The sequence below is a fragment of the Myotis myotis genome, unplaced genomic scaffold (genome assembly GCF_014108235.1).
Source record: "Myotis myotis isolate mMyoMyo1 unplaced genomic scaffold, mMyoMyo1.p scaffold_m19_p_7, whole genome shotgun sequence".
Classification (NCBI taxonomy): domain Eukaryota; kingdom Metazoa; phylum Chordata; class Mammalia; order Chiroptera; family Vespertilionidae; genus Myotis; species Myotis myotis.
In genome coordinates this window covers 83,792,881-83,813,756 of record NW_023416379.1, presented here as the reverse complement: position 1 = coordinate 83,813,756, position 20,876 = coordinate 83,792,881, and the positions used below count along the sequence as shown (strand labels likewise).

At 39.4% G+C, this 20,876-nt stretch overlaps 1 protein-coding gene across 6 annotated transcripts in view; it reads right to left on the bottom strand.

Annotated features, from left to right (window-relative positions):
* SUPT3H (SPT3 homolog, SAGA and STAGA complex component) overlaps positions 1–6,732 on the bottom strand; it is a 436,829-nt gene extending 430,097 nt beyond the window's left edge. For 2 of the 6 annotated variants that reach the window (XM_036316047.1, XM_036316048.1), the window contains exons 1-2: positions 6,622–6,730; positions 2,278–2,378 (exon numbers count right to left, since the gene is read on the bottom strand). In XM_036316047.1, coding sequence (XP_036171940.1) covers positions 2,278–2,378; positions 6,622–6,663 — 143 coding nt within the window. In that variant the 5' untranslated portion in view covers positions 6,664–6,730. Of the gene's footprint in view, positions 1–2,277; positions 2,379–6,621 lie in introns of all 6 variants that reach the window. The other 4 variants (XM_036316052.1, XM_036316049.1, XM_036316046.1 and 1 more) reach the window with 3 other exon arrangements.
* Between the last annotated feature and the right edge of the window lie 14,144 nt (positions 6,733–20,876).

The following is a 20,876-nucleotide window of genomic DNA, read 5'->3' as shown; positions in this document are numbered from 1 at the left end:
AGGACTTCTGTGAGGATCAAATGAGATGAGGCATGGGAAAACATTTCACAGATATGTGGTTACAGTGTGAAATGTTTGCACCTGGCTATAAAGCAAGTCATGTTCCTGGACTGAAGAAACTGCAAGGAGGCTAGTTGTTACTAGGGAGAGTAAGCCGGGCATTGCTATGTGATGTCATTACCCTGATGGACACTTAGCATATTAGCTTTTAATATATGTAGATTATATATAATACGTTTTAAAACACAAAGTAAATCGGTGGACTGGCTCTCTACAGGAAAATGAATTTCCACACTTTACTATAAACCTTCTAAAACACATTTGACGTTTTTAAACATAATTAACATAATACAACATAAAAGATTCTGTTTTGTTTTGTTTTGTTAATCCTCACCCAAGTATATTTTTACACTGATTTTTTTATGGAGAGTAGAAGAGAGAGGGAAAGACAGAGAGAAACATCGATGTGAGAGAAACACATCGATTGGTTGCCTCCTGCACAAGCCCTGACCAGGATCTGGGCCAGGGAGGAGCCTGCAAGCAAAGTACATACCATTGGCCGGAATCGAACCTGGGACTCTTCAGTCCTCAGGCCGACGCTCTATCCACTGAGCAAAACCAGCTAGGGCAACATAAAAGATTCTTAACATAAAGCTACTAAACCATAATGAAAAAACTTAAACTAATAAACTAAATATACTAAAAGTGTATAAAGGATAAACCCTTAACATTTTCCATAATTTAAAACACAAGGCCCTGGCCAGGTAGCTCAGTTGGCTAGAGCATTGTCCCAATATTCCAAGGTTACCTGTTCAGCCTCTGGTCAGGGCACATATAAGAATCAAACAATAAATGCATAAATAAATGGAACAACAAATCAATGTTTCTCTCTTTCTCTCTCTCTTTCTTCTTCTCTCTAAAATCAGTAAATTAGAAAAAAAAACTGACTCACCTCATACAACTCCCAAATTAGTACATTTATTTTATCCTCATCTCATCCAATCTCTGGTTTTTGAATATAATTACTAGAGGCCCAATGCACAAAATTCGTGCAAGGGCTCGGCCCCCACAGCCCTGGCTTCGTCCAGAAGGTTGTCCGGAAGGACATCCAGAAGGTTGTCCGGCTGTCCGGTCTAATTAGCATATTACACTTTTATTATTATAGATTTTTAGGGCAGACATATATTATTTATGTTAACATATAATAGGTTTAATTTTCAAATGAATTAAATAATTTTTTCTCAGTTTTAAACTCTAGGCAATAAATATTAATAGATAAAACCCCCCACATAAACAGACGCTGATCAAGGTCTCCAATAATTAAGAGTGTAAAGGAAGCCTGAGACCAAAAAGTTTAATAACCTGTAACCTAAATGTTTTCAATGTTGTTTAAGGTATGTTCACCAAAAAAGTATTAGATATATGCTCAAACGCATTTTTTCTTGGAACAATAAATGCCACACAGTGGAGTCCATCCATTATGAAGGCTATCAATACACACCCACAGGAGGAAGACACTTAAACCTTCAAAAGAAACATTCTTTTAAAATTGCTGGACATGTCAGGAATAATGCATCCATGTCAGGAAAAAAAGAGTTCTAATGTGTTGTCCCTCATGCAGATAATTGTCTCCTGAACCAATAATAAAGAAAAACTAGTATGTGCCAACTGACATTTCCAATAAATATGCTATTAAATCAAGATATGCAGTCTCACTCAATGCAGGAAGCCAGAAATCAAGCGGAGAAGAGCCTTAGGCAAGAAATCTTAATGACTGTGCAACTTTTCAAAAACTGAGTGTGTTTTTTAAATATTCTAATTTTTTCCTCAATCTTCTGAAATACAGTGATTTCAAATATTATCAAAACTAAAAAGTAAATTACATTAGGCAAACAGAATTATTGTGACATTTGAGAATAATTGAGAACTCTGTGAAAACACTGCAACTATGCTAGGATATAATCTATATCAAAATTTTCTAAATCTAAAATGTGAATAAACAATTTGTAACAGATAATTAGAGCAAAGAGATTTACATAAATGTTCATTCTTTTATAAATTAAACCAATACTTATTTTCCTAATACAGTACAATTGTAGCATTCTTAACTAATGCTGCCCCTTTGGTCTTCATATTGTTATTGAAAATGTTGTCAGACAATATCATTTTTATTTAAGTACAAGTTTCCCAGTTAAGTTTTATCAATGTTGTTATTTCTATTGTCTTTTGTCAACATGAATAACTTAACATAGTAATAAGATGCAGAGACATACATACATCATACTCTGCAATTCTGAGGCAAAGCTTGCAGACTTTCCTGTACTTCTTCCACTACTTGAAGTGGCAGTAGACATTGGGCTGGCTGCAGTATTATTCATCTAAATAGAAAAGAGAAATAACACAAAATGTATTTAATTATAAATAAATGCGAGGAAAACAAAAGCAATTATAAATTACATCAAAAAGTATAGAAAATTTTAAATTTCTGATTTTGTGTGTAAATCTGATTTTTTTATACTTAATGTTCTTTATTAAAATGAAATAGTAAGCCCAGCCGGTATTGCTCAGTGGTTGAGCATCAACCCATGAACCAGGAGGTCACAGTTTGATTCTCGGTCAGGGTACATGCCTGGGTTGTGGGCTTGATCCCCAGTAGGGGACATGCAGGAGACAGCCCATCGATGATTCTCTCTCATTGATGTTTCTCTCTCTCTCTCTCTCTCTCTCTCTCTCTCTCTCTCTCTCTCTCTCTCTCTCTCTCTCCCTCTCCCTGGCTCTCTCTAAAGTCAATAAAAATGTATTTTTTAAAAAAGGAATAGCGTCAAAACCGGTTTGGCTCAGTGGATAGAGCGTCGGCCTGCGGACTGAAGGGTCCCAGGTTCAATTCCGGTCAGGGGCATGTACCTGGGTTGCGGGCATATCCTCAGTGGGAGATGTGCAGGAGGCAGCTGATCGATGTTTCTCTCTCATCGATGTTTCTAACTCTCTATCTCTCTCCCTTTCTCTCTGTAAAAAATCAATAAAATATATAAAAAAATAAATAAATAAAAAAATAAAATAAAAATAAAAAGGAATAATAAGGTGGGAAAAAACTGCTTAGTCATGTATGATATAAAGAATTACTCCCTTGAGTGATAAAACATTTCAATACATATTTTATAAGTAATGGGAAAAAAATAGTCATTAAAATATTTTAATAGAGCTCAGTGGTTTTCAAAATGTGTTCCAGGGAGCCCTAAGACTCACTGGCACTATTTCAGGGAGCTCCCAGTGGCCCCCAAGCATATACCTCATCAGTTCCATCCAGAACACCAGAACAACTCAATATATAAATAGAGTTCCAAGTGAGATTTCATTTAAAGAATAAAATTGTACAACTGTAAGATACAAAATTAGAAAATCCAAGCACAATCTAATCCCTATATGAACCAAAGCCTTAATACAAATAATATAAAGTCAATCAGTAGATCAGAAGAAAGCATTGTGATACTTTATAATCTTACTAGAGTCCCAGCGCACGAATTCATGCACAGGTGGAGTCCCTCAGCTTGGCCAGCGATCGGGGCTGATCAGGGCCAATTGGGGCCAGTTGGCCAGGGGGAGGGACCGCAGGAGGTTGGCCAGCCAAGGGAGGTTGGCTGTGGGAGTGCACTGACCACCAGGGGGCAGCTCCTGCATTGAACATCTGTCCCCTGGTGGTCAGTGCACATCATAGCAGCTGGTCAATCAGTCGTTCGGTCACTTAGACTTTTATATGTATAGACTAGAGGCCCGATGCAAGAATTCATGCATGGGTAGGGTCCCTTGGACTGGCCAGAGATCGGGGCCAATCGGGGCCATCTCGCCCAGTCTTGATCGGGCTGACTGGGGCCAGCTGGCCAGGTGGAGGGACCACAGGAGGTTGGCCGGCCATGGGAGGTTGGCTGTGGGAGCGCACTGCCCACCAGGGGGCAGCTCCTACATTGAACATCTGTCCCCTGGTGGTCAGTGTGTGTCACAGTGACCGGTCATTTGGTCGTTCGGTCACTTAGGCTGTTACTAGTATGTGTGTGTGTGTATATACACACACAGACACATACACACACACACACACACTAGAGGCCCGATGCACAAAGATTCATGCAAGAATGGGCCTTTCTTCCCCTGGTTGCTGGTACAGCCTTCACTCTGGCTGGAGCCGCCTTTCTGCCTTCGCTCCAACCTGGAGCCGCCTTTCTGCCTTCACTCGACCCGGAGCCACCTTTCTGCCTTCTCACGCTGCCCAGAGGCCCGGAGCGGCTGGGGCGGTGTGGAACGCCTGCGTTGATGCAAGCATCCCACCCCTGGCCACTCAGTGCCTGCATATGTAAATTAACCTGCTATCTTTGTTGGGGTTGATTTGCATGCTCACTCCTGATTGGCTGGTGGGCATCATGAAGGTACGGTCAATTTGCATCTTTCTCTTTTATTAGTGTAGATAGATATATAGAGATGGTTAAGTAACTCATCAATTTTAAATTGTGTGACTTTTTTCCCAATAAAATTAAGCTGACACTAATGGGAAAACTAGATGATAATCCTAATATATCCCATTTTATTTAATAACTGTCCCATAAATAAGGATTAATAAAATAATATTAAAATAATGCAAGTAGATAAAAACCTTATTACACAGTAAGTGCTCAATAAATGTTAGCTATTGATTCATGGTCATATAAACCTTGCAATACTATAACTTTCTTTAAAATAAAAATACTTTGCAAATTCTTAAGAAGAATTACATTTAGAACAAATGATAAAATAAAGCAGTGCTAAGAACTTTAATTATAGTCAACTAATTAGGAAGAGTCCACAGTCAGACTGCCCAGGTTTGAATCCCATCTTTGCTACTTTGCTATACTTTAGGCAAGTTACTTGACTTTCCTGTGCTTCAGTTTCCTCATCTGTAAAAAGGAATAATTTCACCCTCTTAGTGTTGTTGTGAGGCTTAAATGAACTAATATGTTTACAGCAGTTCTAAGCATACAATGTTTGCTTTGTTATAAACAGAAAGATCTTAAGAAGTCTCTTTCTTGATTTGCTAACAGCTTTTTTATGACAAATTTAGATTACTCTCATTTCATAATCACAAAAATTTAAGAAACTTGAATATTTTCACTGAAAGACCTTAATGTAATTCAACAAATAATAAGTTATTTCCTTATAAGTTCTGTTTTCACTACAGACATCACTACTGTTACCGGTCACCCTATCTCAAAAATCTGTCATTTATCTTTGACTCCTCCTCCAGCACCCTATAATCTATTGAAAGCTAAATAAAGTCTACTTTATGTTCTTAGAGGTCAAATAAATTCTACTTTATGTTCTTACATTCTCCCTCTCTTTTTCTACCCTATGGCCCTTTATAAGCTCTATTTATAGCTTCTCTCTTTCCATCTCAATTCATTCTCCACATTGCTGCCAAATTTTATCTCCTGATGCATTCTCTAATATGACCACTTCTATGGGTAATGTTGGCTAAAATTGATAAAGGAAACCTGAACCAGGGCCATTCACCAAGAGCTGGGATGGAAGGGCAGGGCCTTATGAAAGGCGGTTGGAGGAAAAAAACCTACTACCAACCACTGCCTACATAGGCCATATATAAAGCTTCTGAGAAGGCAACGGGACAGGGATCTACAACAAGAGCACACTAGCTGAGTGGCTAGATGGGAAATATCTGAAATAACCTTCTGTGGCAGAACCAGCTATCTGCCAACATAAGCCCTGGCCTAGTCCAAGGGCCGTAAGGGCCAGGCCAAAACCACCAGACAGAGAATGCAAGAGCAGAGAAAGAGAAGGAAAAAAGTTTCACTCAAATTGAGCCTGAAAACCAAAATTCTAAAATAAATAAAGAAGCTAATGCTATGAAACACCATCATTATTTTTTTTAAGTCTAAATTTGCTTTATTATTTTTCAAAAAGTCTTTTGGAATAAGTAATTTTCTACAAATAATATGGGAACTCAGCTTTAAATAAAAAACCATATCACCAATCCAAGATTGGGAAAATAGACACCAAACCAAGAACTTCCAGGAACAGTCCTGAAGAATCAAGACAAAGTGCTAACAAAGAAACCTGGCTTCCTCAAAGACCTTAGAAAATGTTTCCCTTATTGTCCCAACAGAAGACTGACAGAGAGGTATGATATCCTAGAGAAAAAGTTAAACTCAGAGACTGTGTATTAACGCCAGGCTCCAAAAACAGTTATGACTTAGTTCACTCATGTTGGATTTGAAGACATGCCATTCTGTGGGATTTTCCTGTGGCCAAATGTCCTGAGACATTGTTGAAGGAATCTGCCCTTTTTTCATTTTACAAACCCAGTCACCCTGCTTTAACACTTTCTAAAGGGGAGACATTTCAGAAAGTAAATTCATATTAAAACCACAGCTTTCTTCAGTTGTCCTCCTACTGCAAATGTTTCACATCAAGAGTATTTATTGGTAAGAGGTAAAAGGTCCCAATCCTAGTTTATTATAACCACGATCATCCTTTCACAGTCAAGTTATTTAACTTTTAAATCAAACAGGTGAATAAGATTTTTCTTGACATGATGAGCTGATAGCTCATTAGAATCTTTAAAATAATTATTTCCCATACCCATTTTGTTTGATGATTTAGATAATTAACTTCTTTCGACATTAACTTCTTTACACATCAAAGTCCTATCACTCCAGTGCTTTATTTCCTTTCTCCCAGACATTTAAAAAAAAAAAATGTTGGTTAAAAGCAGAAGCACTCAAGTCAATTTTCTCTAATAAATACAGTTAACATGGAACTGAAAACCTACTGTAATCTTCTCAATGGGTTAATGTCCTACAGTTGTTTTAGCTTTCCATTGAAATGCAGCTGTTTGCCATATTTTACAAAACGAATTCAGATGTGCAGATGGAGACCTAGATTATTTCAACATGCCACAGTTTAAATGTGAACCCAAGGAATAAGTTCATCTCTGATTAATACTTATATTTAAACCTGATCACTAAGCCAATAGCCGATACTATGTTACACCTGTAAAATCCTGTTCCAAAATAGAAAATTTGACATCTTTTAATTTAACATAATGAGATTTAAAGATATACTCCTTTCCTCAGAAAATACAACAACAAAAAAAATTAACTATGGTAAATCACAAATGTAAATTTTAAAAAAAGGAATGGGCATGTTCTCATAATAGCTCGTATTTTTGATGACTAAATGACCAAAAAAGAAATAACCATGAAACATCTTTAGCTTAAAAAATAACTCAAAGAATTGGAAGTATATTACTAGTTTCAGCACTCTCAAAACATCAAAATCTGAATTGTGAAATCCATAACTCTACCCATTCATTAAAAGACAGTAGAAATTTTTTATCATTTCTACTATCTCATGCTGAGGAAAATTAATTCAGCAGGCCTATAATATACCGATTCTGAGCACCCGAGTCTCAATTCCAATCATTCATAACTTGAACATTTCACATAATATAAATAGAAAACTGTTATACTCAGAACATTTTCATTTTCGTAAAACTCCAAAGGCAGGAAGCAATTATGGTTAGGCCAACATTATTATATACTGCATTTTAGTTTTGTAAAAAAAAAATATAAGTTACATTATGATCTTAATTTCTCCTGTTGTAAAAAAAAAACAAAAAAAATAAATGACCACTCAATCACTGAGAATTCAAAGAAAATAAATTAAAATGTACAAATTTTAAAACTTCTATACCTAGTATTTGGGATAACAATATGGTAATCTAATATATTTATATATGACCCATTTCAAGTGAACTTGGAAGGTATAAAACTCAAATGTCCATTCAATTATCTGCTACAAGAGAAGTAACATGAATAATCCAAAGAACAGATGATTCACATATAATTTATAACTTTTTTGAAAATAATCGCAATTTTTATGAAACAGCTTCTAATTGCATTTTCATAACTAAAACATCATCTGTATTCACCTACCATACAAAAAAAAAATGAGCTCAGATCCTGAAATAAGATGTATCTATCATAGCACTTCTTATACTGCTTAAAAACAGGAACATTGTAATTTCGATAACTAATAAACTGCCTGACATAGCTAATGTTCAATAAATGGTAGGTAAATTTAAAAATGACTGAAAGATATAACAAAGAATACAAAGATAAGAAAAACACACCCCCACCATTTAGTAGCTTACAACCTACTGAAGTTAACAGATATACCCAATGCAATGAGCTTAGAGATATTGTAATGCACAAGATACTATGAGAGAACAGGAGGAACATCAGAACCAGTCAATTATTACGGGATAATTGTACTGAAATTTAACACTTCCTATAATCTGAAAATAAACCAAACTTAACTGTACTTAAAAAAACACAGAGATAAGTGAATAGCAAATCCAAACTACCCATATCTCAGAAGTGAAAGTACTTTCAAAATTGTGATGCACCATAAACAGCAATATATGACCTAAGGAAATATTCTGCCTTACCACTCAATTATTTTTCTTAAAATCTAATGGAACAGGAATAAGTCTTCCCAATCCAAATCAGTCTGATTCTAATTAATATGTGTAAGAAGCTATAAATATTCATAAGAAACACCTAATGATCAAAATAACAAGTTATTAGGAATAATATAAGCAAAGAACCACAATTTTAAAACAATTATCAAAGACTTTATATTTAGAGACAGAAAAACCCTTCTCTGTAATATCTGATACTACTACCACACCTGTTTCCATGTCCAGCAGTTCTATAAGAACACGACTAGTCTTCAGTCACACAAGGTCAAAAACTCCAAGACATTTAAATTGTTCAGCTCCTTCCCTGCCTACAACCAGGAACTCTGGTCCTGACATTTTTTCTTATAAAAAAGCAACTCTAAATCAATCCCTTCCTTTTCAATTTTACCTTAATGCCTTTACTGCATTATCTTTTAAACCTCCCATCTTTCTAATTAATTCTGCAAAATATCTCCAGAGTACTCATTCTAAATATGTTACTCCTCTACTCAGAAGCCTCCAATGGCTCCCCTTTGCCTGGAAAACAAAACTTGTCACTGGACCTCTCCAGCTTCCTTTTCTATAGCAGTCAAACCAAACATTCGATATCTCCCAAACCATCCCAGGTTCTTTTGAATCTTCATTGTTTTTCCTGCTTGCAATACCTTGTTACCTCTCCACCTATCTAAGTCCTAGTGGTCTAGAAAAGCCTGACCTAAACTCATTATCACCAAGAAGCCTTCCCAGTGACACAACCATTAAGAACTATTTCTCTGACATCTAATTGTTTCAGCTTACTAATTCTTTTGGTTTAACATTAAATATTTTAGTACATACTAATTATTTTAATTTATTAATAAACCTCTGCCCGATAATCTCTCCAACTACTGGCAGGTGAGAAGTAAAAAGCCTTTATTTAGTAACTTCCTCCATTCTCCTCTAATAAAGCTAATACATCCTTTCTTGATTCCCTCCTCTTACAATAAAGGCACCCTCTCATTTAAAGCCAGTGTATCACCTGTGCTTTGGTTTATTCATTTATAATTATTTACTGGGTACCTACTACAGGCCAAACACTGTTATAAGAGCTAGCAGGGGTGGGCAAACTTTTTGACTTGAGGGCCACAATGGGTTCTTAAACTGGACCGGAGGGCCCGAACAAAAGCATGGATGGAGTGTTTGTGTGAACTAATATAAATTCAAAGTAAACATCATTACATAAAAGGGTACGGTCTTTTTTTTTTTTTAGTTTTATTCATTTCAAATGGTCTTTTTTTTTTTTTTTTTAGTTTTATTCATTTCAAACGGGCTGGATCCGGCCCGCGGGCCGTAGTTTGCCCACGGGTGACTAGGGCTAGAGTAGTGACAGAAGAGATACAACATAATGCAGGAGAAAAGCACATAAATATAATCTGAGGTAGTGACAAATGCTTTGAAAACTAATTAAACAAGTTGACTTCAACTAGAATATAAAATCTTAACAAAAACCAAGTGGCTTGAAATGTTTTAGGTTTTAAAAAGTTAACTCCAGATGCTGTGAGGATATACAAAAAGGAGGCACTAGTATAGGCAAGGTGATCAGATAGAAAGTTATTGAAATTATACAGACAAACAACAACAGTGGCTTGAATTAGTGAAATAAGTAAAGATGATGATAAGTGGTCAGATTTCTGGAATATATTTTGAAAGCAGAGCTGACTTGTTGATGGGTTAGACATGGGTGTGAAAAAAGAGCAGTCAATGATGACTTTGAAGTTTGGGACCTGAGCAACTGGTTGATGGTGATACCATTTACTGAGATCAGGAAGATTGGAAAGGATAAAAAAAAGAAATTGAGTTGGGGCCAAGTTAAGTTTGAGACAGCTATTAGATATTCAAGTGGAAATGAAATCCTACAGATGTTATAAGGCAGAAAACTGAAATAAAAGTCATGATCACAGCCCTGGCCGGCTTGGCTCAGTGGATAGAGCATCGGCCTGTGGACTGAAGGGTCCTAGGTTCGATTCCAGCCAAGGGCACATGCCTGGGTTTCGGGCTCGTTCCCCAGTAGGGGGTGTGCAGGAGGCAGCCAATCAATGATTCTCTCTCATCATTGATGTTTCTATCTCTCTCTCCTTTTCCCTTCCTCTCTGAAATCAATAAAGAGAAATATATTAAAATAAATAAATAAAAGTCATGATCATAGGGTTTTTGTTAAGGAGAATAATTAATTTAGTAGAACCTGGTAATAAGGATCAACTAATCTCTCAAGTTCAGTTTCTCCACCTGTCAATAATTTCTGCCTGTCTCAGAGGGGTGTTATAAAGACAATAGACCCAACCAGCATGGCTCAAGGGTTGAACATGGACCTATGAACCAGGAGATCATGGTTTGCTTCCTGGTCAAGGGAACATGCCCTGGTTGCAGGCTTGATCTCCAGTGTGAGGCGTGCAGGAGGCGGCCAATCAATGATTCTCTCTCATCATTGATGTTTCTCTCTCTCTCTCTCCCTCTCCCTTCCTCTCTGAAATCAATAAAAAATACATATATATTTTTGTTAAAAAAAAAAAAAAAAAACAATGGCCACCACATAATGAGCACTCAAAAAATATATCTGAAATGAAAAGAATACCACCTGTAAACTATAAAATTCCCAATAGACAGACAGACTTATAAACTGTGTTTCTACATACACTAGTTGGCTTTATAGGCAATTTTTTTTAACCTACAAATAACAGGATCTTAGTGACAGACTGCTCAGAGAAGTTGTATTATATTTTTCTTTAGTCTCACATTAATTTAAGTTTCTATTCCATGTGCTTTCATATCCAGTACTCCTATGAAACTACTAGAAGCCCAGTGCACGAAATTCATGCACTCTGGGGCAGGGAGGTCCTTCAGCCTGACCTACGCCCTCTTGCAGTCCAGAAGCCCTAGGGCAGTGATGGCGAACCTTTTGAGCTCGGCGCCTCAGCATTTTGAAAAACCCTAACTTAACTCTGGTGCCGTGTCACATATAGAAATTTTTTGATATTTGCAACCATAGTAAAACAAAGACTTATATTTTTGATATTTATTTTATATATTTAAATGCCATTTAACAAAGAAAAATCAACCAAAAAAATGAGTTCGTGTGTCACCTCTGACACACATGTCATAGGTTCGCCATCACTGCCCTAGGGGGATGTCCGACTGCTGCAAAGGCCGGAGAGGCTCCCGCCACCGCCGCTGCGCTCGCCAACCACGAACCTAACTCAGCCGTGGGCAAACTACGGCCCGCGGGCCGGATCCGGCCCGTTTGAAATGAATAAAACTAAAAAAAAAAAAAGATCGTACCCTTTTATGTAATGATGTTTACTTTGAATTTATATAAGTTCACACAAACACTCCATCCATGCTTTTGTTCCGGCCCTCCGGTCCAGTTTAAGAACCCATTGTGGCCCTCGAGTCAAAAAGTTTGCCCACCCCCGACCTGACTTCTGACTGAGCAGCGCTCCCCCTGTGGGAGCGCACTGACCACCAGGGGGCAGTTCCTGCGTTGAGCATCCACCCCCTGGTGGTCAGTGTGCGTCATAGTGACTGGTCATTCCACCGTTTGGTTGATTTGTACATTAGCCTTTTATTATATAGGATTGAGTTTTTTAAAAGTTTTCTTTTGAAAATAGTTCTTAAATATATCTACCAGATCATCATAAAATGCATAAACAACCAAACCCTGACAAAATGGCAAGTTTATTTTCCCAATATTGTAACAGTTTTTACAAAAAATCTATAATAATAAAAGCATAATATGCTAATTAGGCTGGACATCCATCTGGACCTTACGGCAAAGCCAGGGCTGCAAGGGAAGCCCAGGTCCCACGTGCCAGAGGGAAGCCAGTGCTGGCAGCCAGGGGAAGGAAGGTCTACTCTTGCACAAATTTCATGCACCGGGCCTCTGGTATTACATAATTGAATGACCTAATAGCTAACTTTTCAGATATGTGCAAAATTTTGGAATCAATTATACTTCTAGTAGTTAAAGGTAAGTATATTTGACAAGGATCTCAAAGAAGGAGATCTTTTAACCATCAAAATTCTCTTCTAATCTAGATTCATATCTTAGAAATATTAAACCTTATGAGAAGTCTATATTTAACAGTAAAATCTGATGTCATTAAAAACATAGTTTATCAGAGGGGGTGGGAGACAGGTGGAGGAAGGCAAATGGAGAGAAGTGGGGGACATCTGTAATACTCTCAATCAAAATAAAACATAGTTCATAGAACTAAAAAAAAAGGATATTTACTCCCATGTAGGCATGTAAAATATAGATGAATTTGTATAAGCGTGTCAGAGTTTATAAAGGGTCTTTAACTTGTATTAACTCACATTTTTTCATAATCACCCTATCAGGCAACAAATACTTCTCCCCTATTAATGAGGAAGCTAAAAGTAAAAATACTGGTTGCAAGTAACAAATCTAACAAAAAACAGGCTTTGATTCTGGTAGCTGATAACTTGAAATATCTAGTCCATGTGCATACATATTTTAATAAAAATTAGCCAACCTTTTCGCATTTTAGTATCTTTATTTACAAAAGATGCTTATCTCCTTTAGCAACTAAAATAATGTGAAAATACTGAAAAGTTGTACACATAGTGGTCACTGGACTTGTCATTAAGTTACCTTAGAGGCTGACTTTAAAATAGGGGTGGGGAACCTTTTTTCTACCAAAGAGATATTTATAATATCATTCTTGGGCCATACAAAATTATCAACTTAAAAGTTAGCCTGCTATATTTCATCAAACATTTAATTAACTCACCCCTAATGCCTTGGCCGAGCCAGATCAGATGAGGTTCTCCACCCCTGCTAAAAGCAAGTTCATAAATTCCTTGCTTAAAAGTAAAGCTCAGCCCTAGCTGGTTTGGCTCAGTGGATAGAGCATCAGCCTGAGGACTGAAGGGTCCCAGGTTTGATTCTGGTCAAGGTCACAGTGGGGGTGTGCAGGAAGCAGCAGATCCATGACTCTCTCTCACCATCGATGTTTCTCTCTCTCCCTCTCTCTCTTACTCTCTGAAATCAATAAAAAAAAATTTTTTTTAAAGTAAAGCTTAGACAGATGGATAAACAGCTATAACGGACAAAAGCATAACTATGCAAATTGTCGGGAGGGGGACCTAAGACATCTGAAATTCAGAACTATAGTTTGAAAATCACTAATTTCATCCAAATCCCTCATTTTTCAGGTGAGGAAACTGAAGTCCAGAGGGGTTTCTTGAACTGCCCAAGGACACATCACTATTTAGTGATACAGCCGGGACTAAAACTGAGGTCCCCTGACACCTGGTCCAGAATTCTTTCTACTATCCCACAAGGAACATACAAATAAAAGTTGATCATAATTAACTCACAAGACCTCCACAATGTGTTTGTCATAGTGAACTTTGTTGTGAAATACCTGCCTATGCTGACTCAGTTTAGCAGTGAAGAGCTGGGCTCTGGAGTTCAAATACAGGCTCTAACATTTACCATGTGACCTTGGGCAAGTCGCATCACCTCCCTGTCTCAGTTCCCTCATCTTTAAAGTAGAAATTAAAAATACTCTTCTCATAATTTACATGAAATAATGTCTACAAAGCACTTAGGACAGTTCCTGTATATGGAAAGCTCTCAATTCATGATGATGATGATGAATAAGCAGAAGAATCATCATCCAACCAAAAGTATAGCCTCTTGAAAACACATCACAAAGTATTATCATTAAACATGTATATTCTCCAAGAAAGAATGGTATGATTAGTAGTAGCTGTCTTTTAAAGATTCAGAAACAAATATGAAAAAAGTAAAATACTAGTAGACAGGATTCAGTCATAAAAAACCTCTACAGCATTTAAAATAGCAAAAGTGCACTTATAGATTTTAAAATAAGTTATATTTGTATTGTACTTACAATTTGTAAAGTACATTCACATTTCAACTTATTGTCCCATGAATTCAACAAACACACCAATTTTTTCAACTACTACATATACCAGATAGCATGCAATTTACATATTCATTATCCTCCTAACATTCAATAACCACTAGCTGTTATTAGAGGCAGCAGTATAATGCAAAAAAATAACCTGATATCAGTTCCAGAAAGAGCCTCATCAGTACCACCTATAAAGTGGGAATGACTTAATAGTTTGGGTAAATAAATAAGATGTAGCATTTAGCACAACGAAAGGAACACCTCAAGTGCCCGTGAAAATGTGGGTTCTCTCTTAGCAGTAATAAGGAATTGTTTTTGTGTAGAGAATATTTTGTAACCAGATCAAGAAAGCACCATTACTGTTATTTACAGTACGGTTGGGTAAAGAAAATAATTTTGGGTAATGGTGCCTATTATACTCTATGTGCTGTTTCACAAATTAAAATTTACAACAATTTTTGCAGATATAGGGTCAGTCTTTACTGGAGGTAGTAGGTAGACAAGTTGAAACAAAACCACTTAAATATAAAATATGTGTAACACACGACAATTTATATAATTCTCATCTGAGGCCTCCGACTACCCTGTGAGGAGGTAAGATTAGGTACTAATTCCATTTCACTGATGAGGTAATGAGGCTCAGAGAAGTAAACAGTTAAAATCACAAAGAGAAATTATAGCAGAAAAGGACTAAACCTTGGTTTTCAGAATTAGTTTTAAGTGCTCTTTTGAACCCATCCACAATGCATTTCAGAACATTAGTATCTTTTCCACATCCATTATTCAATACCCTTAAGAATAGAGCAAGTGACCACTGGCCGGTGTGGCTCAGTTGGCTGGGTGTCGTCCCATGCATCAGGAGGTTGCCGGTTCAATTCTGGTCAAGGGCACATGCCCAGGTTGGGGGTTCTATCCCGGTGTGCAGGAGTGCAGTAGGCAGCCAATAGATGTTGCACTCTCACATTAATGTTTCTCTCTCTTCTCTCTCCCTCTCCCTTCTTCTCTCTCTAAAAATCAATAGGTACTCTAAAAAAAAAAAAAAAGGACTATAGAGATGGTGATATTTATGTCACTACACCCAACACACCACATGAGTTACTTCATTTATCCATCAGAGAAATGAGGGCTCAAGCAAAGTGTGTCTCTCAATAAAATATTGTATTACCTATAGTATAAATTCAAATCCTATATAATAAAAGGCTAATATGCAAATTGCCCCCTCGACCGGGGGCTTGACTGGGAGTTCGACCAGGGGGCGGAGCCAGCCGGCCAACTGCCCATGGCCCCTCCCCCCAGCTGGCCCCACCCCTGATTGACCCCCCCCCCCCCCCATCAGGGACAGGGCTGGCCGGCCAACCTCCTGCATCCCCTCCCCCTAGCCGGCCCAGTCCGATTGGCCCAATGGGGGCGGGCAGGCCAGACCCCACCAGTGCACGAATTCACCAGGCCTCTATTAATATAATAATGCATTTGGCTTACTATTTAAGTGAACTTTAAGCAAAATTTTTCTTTAACATTCTAATACATAAGAAGCAGATTTCTGACTGATTTCACTATTCAACCTCACTGTAAAATAAAAACAGGCATTATTTTCAACAACAAAACTCAAGCTTCTGATTTAACTGACATGGCCTAACTCTTTGCAACCTCCCACACCAAAGATCACGTTTTTAGAGAGAACCAAAAATCAAGCTGCCCAAGATTTAAGGAGAAAAGCAAAATCTTTAAATTACCAGTGGCTTAAATGGACAGGTCACTTGCTAGTCTCATTCTAGATATCTCATCTATTATTTAAGCTCATAAGCAATAACTTTGTCACTACTTAAAAGCAAGTACATTTCTAAGACTGCAATATAGTTAATCCTCCTAAAATTACATATTACAATTTTCAACAAACCTAAAAGTATAGAAACCATATTATTATGTGGTTCCAATTGGGGCATTTTTTATAGTAAAAGGAACTCTATTAACAACTATGCTGGGACAAATGGGCTCAAACATGACTGTCCCAGAAAGAGTGGGGTATAAGTCACCCTACATAAGAGCAACTACTTGGAATTGTATGTAATGACTTATTCTCTGTATATGCTTAATTCATGAGCTTTAAGTTTTGTTCCAGATCTAATGATTATCTTCAACCTTGAAACAAGGTCACCATTTTACAGACATCGGGCCACAGTTAAGTTTTATTTTCAAATAAACATTTGCTTGAAGAAAAAAACAGATCTACATATTTCAAAGAAAATAATCTTGCAAAATATCACCAAATTTCAGACTTATCTCTTTAAAAGTTCTGAATACTTATAAACTGATAACCACAGAACTACTTCTAAGATGGCCCAATGCTCAAATGTTAAAAAACAAAACAAAACACTATCTTTCAAACGAAAAACACTTCAAGAATAAAAGTGTTGAAAAGTTTTTGCTAAAAACTAACCAAAATGATAAAAGATAAGAGGAAACCATGGTCACAGCATACAATAATGATTAAAGGAAACTCCAGTTAGTATTGTTATGGCTCTCCAAATGAATCTGGCACTAGCTGTACAACCTAGGAGACAAAAGAATGCTTTGTTTTAATTTGTCAAGCTGTAAATAACTACTAACAGATCTATGCTTTGAACTAGAGTACTTTAATGAAAGGCATTATTTGAATATAATTATGATTCCCTAAGGCAGCGATTTTCAACCTTTTTCATCTAGTGGCACACATAAACTAATTACTAAAATACTGTGGCACACCAAAAAATACATTGCATTTTTGCTGGGCTGACAAAAAAAATAGGCATAATTTTGATTCATTCACACCAGATAGCTATTATTGTGTTGGCTGTTGTCATTTTTTTATTTGACAATCTAAGGGGAAAAGAGGTCAGTGCCCCTGACTAAAGAGTCAGGTATTGCATATTTTAAAAGTTCTTGTGGCACACCTGTGTGCCTGCGGCAAGCAACACACCCATTGAAAATCGCTGCCCTAAGGCAATAGGTGTTCCAAGAGTTGGCTTCTCTGATTTAAACTCAACCAAATCCCAAAGTGGAAGGGGTCTCAGAGTCTAGATTCTTGACCTTCTGCTGTCCAATAAGGCAGCCACTCACCACATGGGGCTATTTGTATTTTAATTCATGTAAAATTAACAAGTTAAGTTCCTCAGCACCTTAGTCACATCTCCAGTGTGTAAGAGCCACCTCTGTTTAGTGGGTACCACAGACCATTACAGAGTATTTCCATCGTGGCAGAAAGTGATGCTAGAGTCTAGACCTAGGCTGCTCTGGATCTTTGCTTGACCATTCCCAGAGGGGAGGAACGTGCAATAGCACAATAACACGCATTCTGTTTTTGCAAGTGCGGTTAGAAACGTTTCCTCACCCTCAGTCAAATCCGGCTTCTATGGAACATCCACCACACCTCCCCCAAATTCTGTCTCTTTGGTCTTCAAGTAAACCTTTGCAGAGCTAGCTTCATTCCACTTAAAAAGGTCTGCCGCTCACACAGACTAAGCCCCGAGGTCCTCCCCATCAACGATCCGCTTCCCAAGGAAATAGCTCAAAGCTTCCACCAGCCGCATGCTGCTAAACGGATTTACCCACGTGTACACGAATAAGGGGTGCTCAGGGCGGGCTCTCGGTGTCAGTGCTGCATCCCACTGTCCCTGCAAACCCACCCCGTGGCTTGTCAGACCACGTGTCTTGATTTTCAATTTAAAAAAAACAAGCTCACAGTCACACTGAATTATCTGAAAACGCGGAGACGGAAATTAACTACACTTGACGTGTAACTGACCAGTGCCTGGTGCTGTTCTAAGCAATTTAACGTGTATCGCCGCGTACAGTCCTCACGATGCCGAGCTACCCTGTTACTGTCCCCATTTCACCGGCCAGAAACACCCAAAGATTTCCCTGGGGAATCACAGCTGGGGGTTCACCCCACAGAGAAGAGCCCATCTTTTCCTTTTCTTTTTTTTTTTTTTTTTTTGGATGTTACACTTCTAACGCCACCTAACTCTTCTTCCACCCCGCTCATAAAGCAAAAAATCCCTTCTTTACGGATTCCTCCTCCCAAAACACTGCCTAGGTGACCCCAGGGGGTGCTGCTTCCACCCAGCACACCCCGCTCCGCTCGCCGCGCGCTCCCCTCGCCCCACGCCCACCCGCCCGCCCGCGGGGAGGAGCCAAGAGCCAGCTGCACACCCGCGGGAGCACCCGGGCCGCGCTGGGCGGCCTCTCCCTCTCCTTCTCCCACTCCTCTACCAACCGTCCTCCCTCACCCTCCAGGGCGGCAGCCCGCGGGCAGAGGCCAGGGCAGAGCTGGCGCCGCGACCCCGACACTGGGCTCGCAGCGCGGTGTCCCCCCCCATCCCGCCCCCCGGGTTCCCAGTCTCGCCCCCACCCGCCCCGCCCCGCCCCGCCCCCCACGCCACCAACAACCTCTGCTTTAAGAACACTTGTCGGCACGGCTGCGCGTCCCGCGTGGAGAATGTGGGGATGCAGACGGTGCGGTTTCTGCTGCTGCGGCCCGCGACACGCTGGGATAGGGGCGGGGTGGGGGTGGGGGTGGGGCCGAGAGTGTAGAAGGGGGAAAAGTGGTTCAGCGGGAGCGGGGTCGCGGCGGGGGTGGGGGCAGTAGCGTGAGTCCGACTCTGTGGGGCGTGGGTGGCGGAGACCCAGGAAAGAGCCCTACAGACGCCCCCACACAGGCGGCCCGGGAGCTGGCGCTGGCGCATGCGCGCTCGGCCAGGTGGCGCGCGGTCTCCTTCCCTCCCCCCTGACTCCCCCAGAGCCACTTCCGCCACGCTCTCTGGGGGCGGGGCGTCGTGGAAGGGGCGGGGCGTCGTGGAGCGCGCGAGCTGCGCTCTCCCAGCGCAGTGGGAGTGGCCGCTGGGCTCCGGGCGGGCGACCTTGAACCTAGAGTCAGGTCTACAGCGGGGGCTTCTGGGAGAGGAGTGGGTCTGAGCTGAGAACCAAAGGGCGCTCCTGAGCCAGGCTTGGGTTCTGTAAGAGTGGAGCTGAGAGGGAATCAGTGGCCGACTCCTGGAAGTTTGTTTTCAAGTTCAGGTCTGAGATCGGCCCCTGTAACTTTGTCTTCAGGAAAGGAGCCGGAGAGGGCTTTTAGAATGGTGAATTGAGACCACGGGATGAGACAAGACCTGCCGCCCCCTCAGCACCGCAGTGCCTAGGGTGCACTGGAACCCTCTCTGAGAACTTAAAACACCAGCTTCTTCGCTGCACCACTGCCCAACCCTGCCCCTGCACAGTCATTAGAGAGGCGGGCTGGGGGGGCGGTCGGGGGGGGGGGGGGGGGGGCTGGTCCACAAAGAAGTCTTTCACGCTACTCATGTTACCAACTCGGGCATTTAAGGACCCACGTTTTTATTATTGAAACTTTTTTTCTGTATTTTTCCTTAATTTTGGCCTGTTCCTTCTTATTTTTAAGTATTGCACCCCTCCCCCGCCCCCCACTATTAAACTGTACACCCTGTTCTCTCGCATTTGATTGATACAGGTGTAGTTCTTTAAATAATAGGGCCGTAAGACAATGATTTTTGGATACTTTAGTCTTTATATTGTATGGTCTTGCTAGTTATATTAACATTCTTTTCAGATACTCAGGGAAGACGAATAAGCGTGCTTCTGTCTACTCCTATGATGTCAAATAGTATAACATACTTCATAGAGATTCAACTAACCTTCAGGACTTTTTAAGCGTTACTGCTTCAGTTTTTTTTCTTGCCTATAAATATTTGTGTTCTGAAATAACCCCTTCCTTCCCTTATTTGCTTACAATGTTTAAAATAGCAGTTTATTTGGTTATTTCCCCTGTGGTTGTAGTTGTGTGTCGTTGTGTTGTAGTAGCTGCCTAGTTTTTGTGTTTAGTTTACACTCATATACCTAACATTTCAATATTTGTTAAATACTTCAAGTTCCAAAAGAACCAATATATTTAGGATGTGAAAGCTCACTATTCTGTATAAATCAGCTCAATTCAATGCTGTGCGAAGTGTAGAACATAGGGAAAAGTAACAGAATTGTCGCTAATTTCTTTCAAAGGAAGACTGCTTTATACAATAGTTGAAAAGCCCTTTCAAATACATTACCAAGAAAATAGAAAATTATTACATCTAAGGAAATATCCAAAGCAGATCATTTCAGTTAAAATTATGTTCAATTAATGTTGCCATAGTAGTTCTTGCACAGGAGTTCTACCTGCATCGCATGGAGGCCAGATTTGACCTAGTTTTTCAGAGTCGAACCCAGATCTTCTTACTCTCAGGCTTCTGGTGTCTAACCAACATATAATCACACACAACAGGAGTTAATGAAAGTGAGCCATGGAGAGCGGAAACTGCGTTAAATGAGACTGGTTGAAGGAGCTAAAAAAATCACTCTTAGGAAATTGTAAATTGTGCTGTTGGCAGAGATCTTAGCTTTGAAGTCGC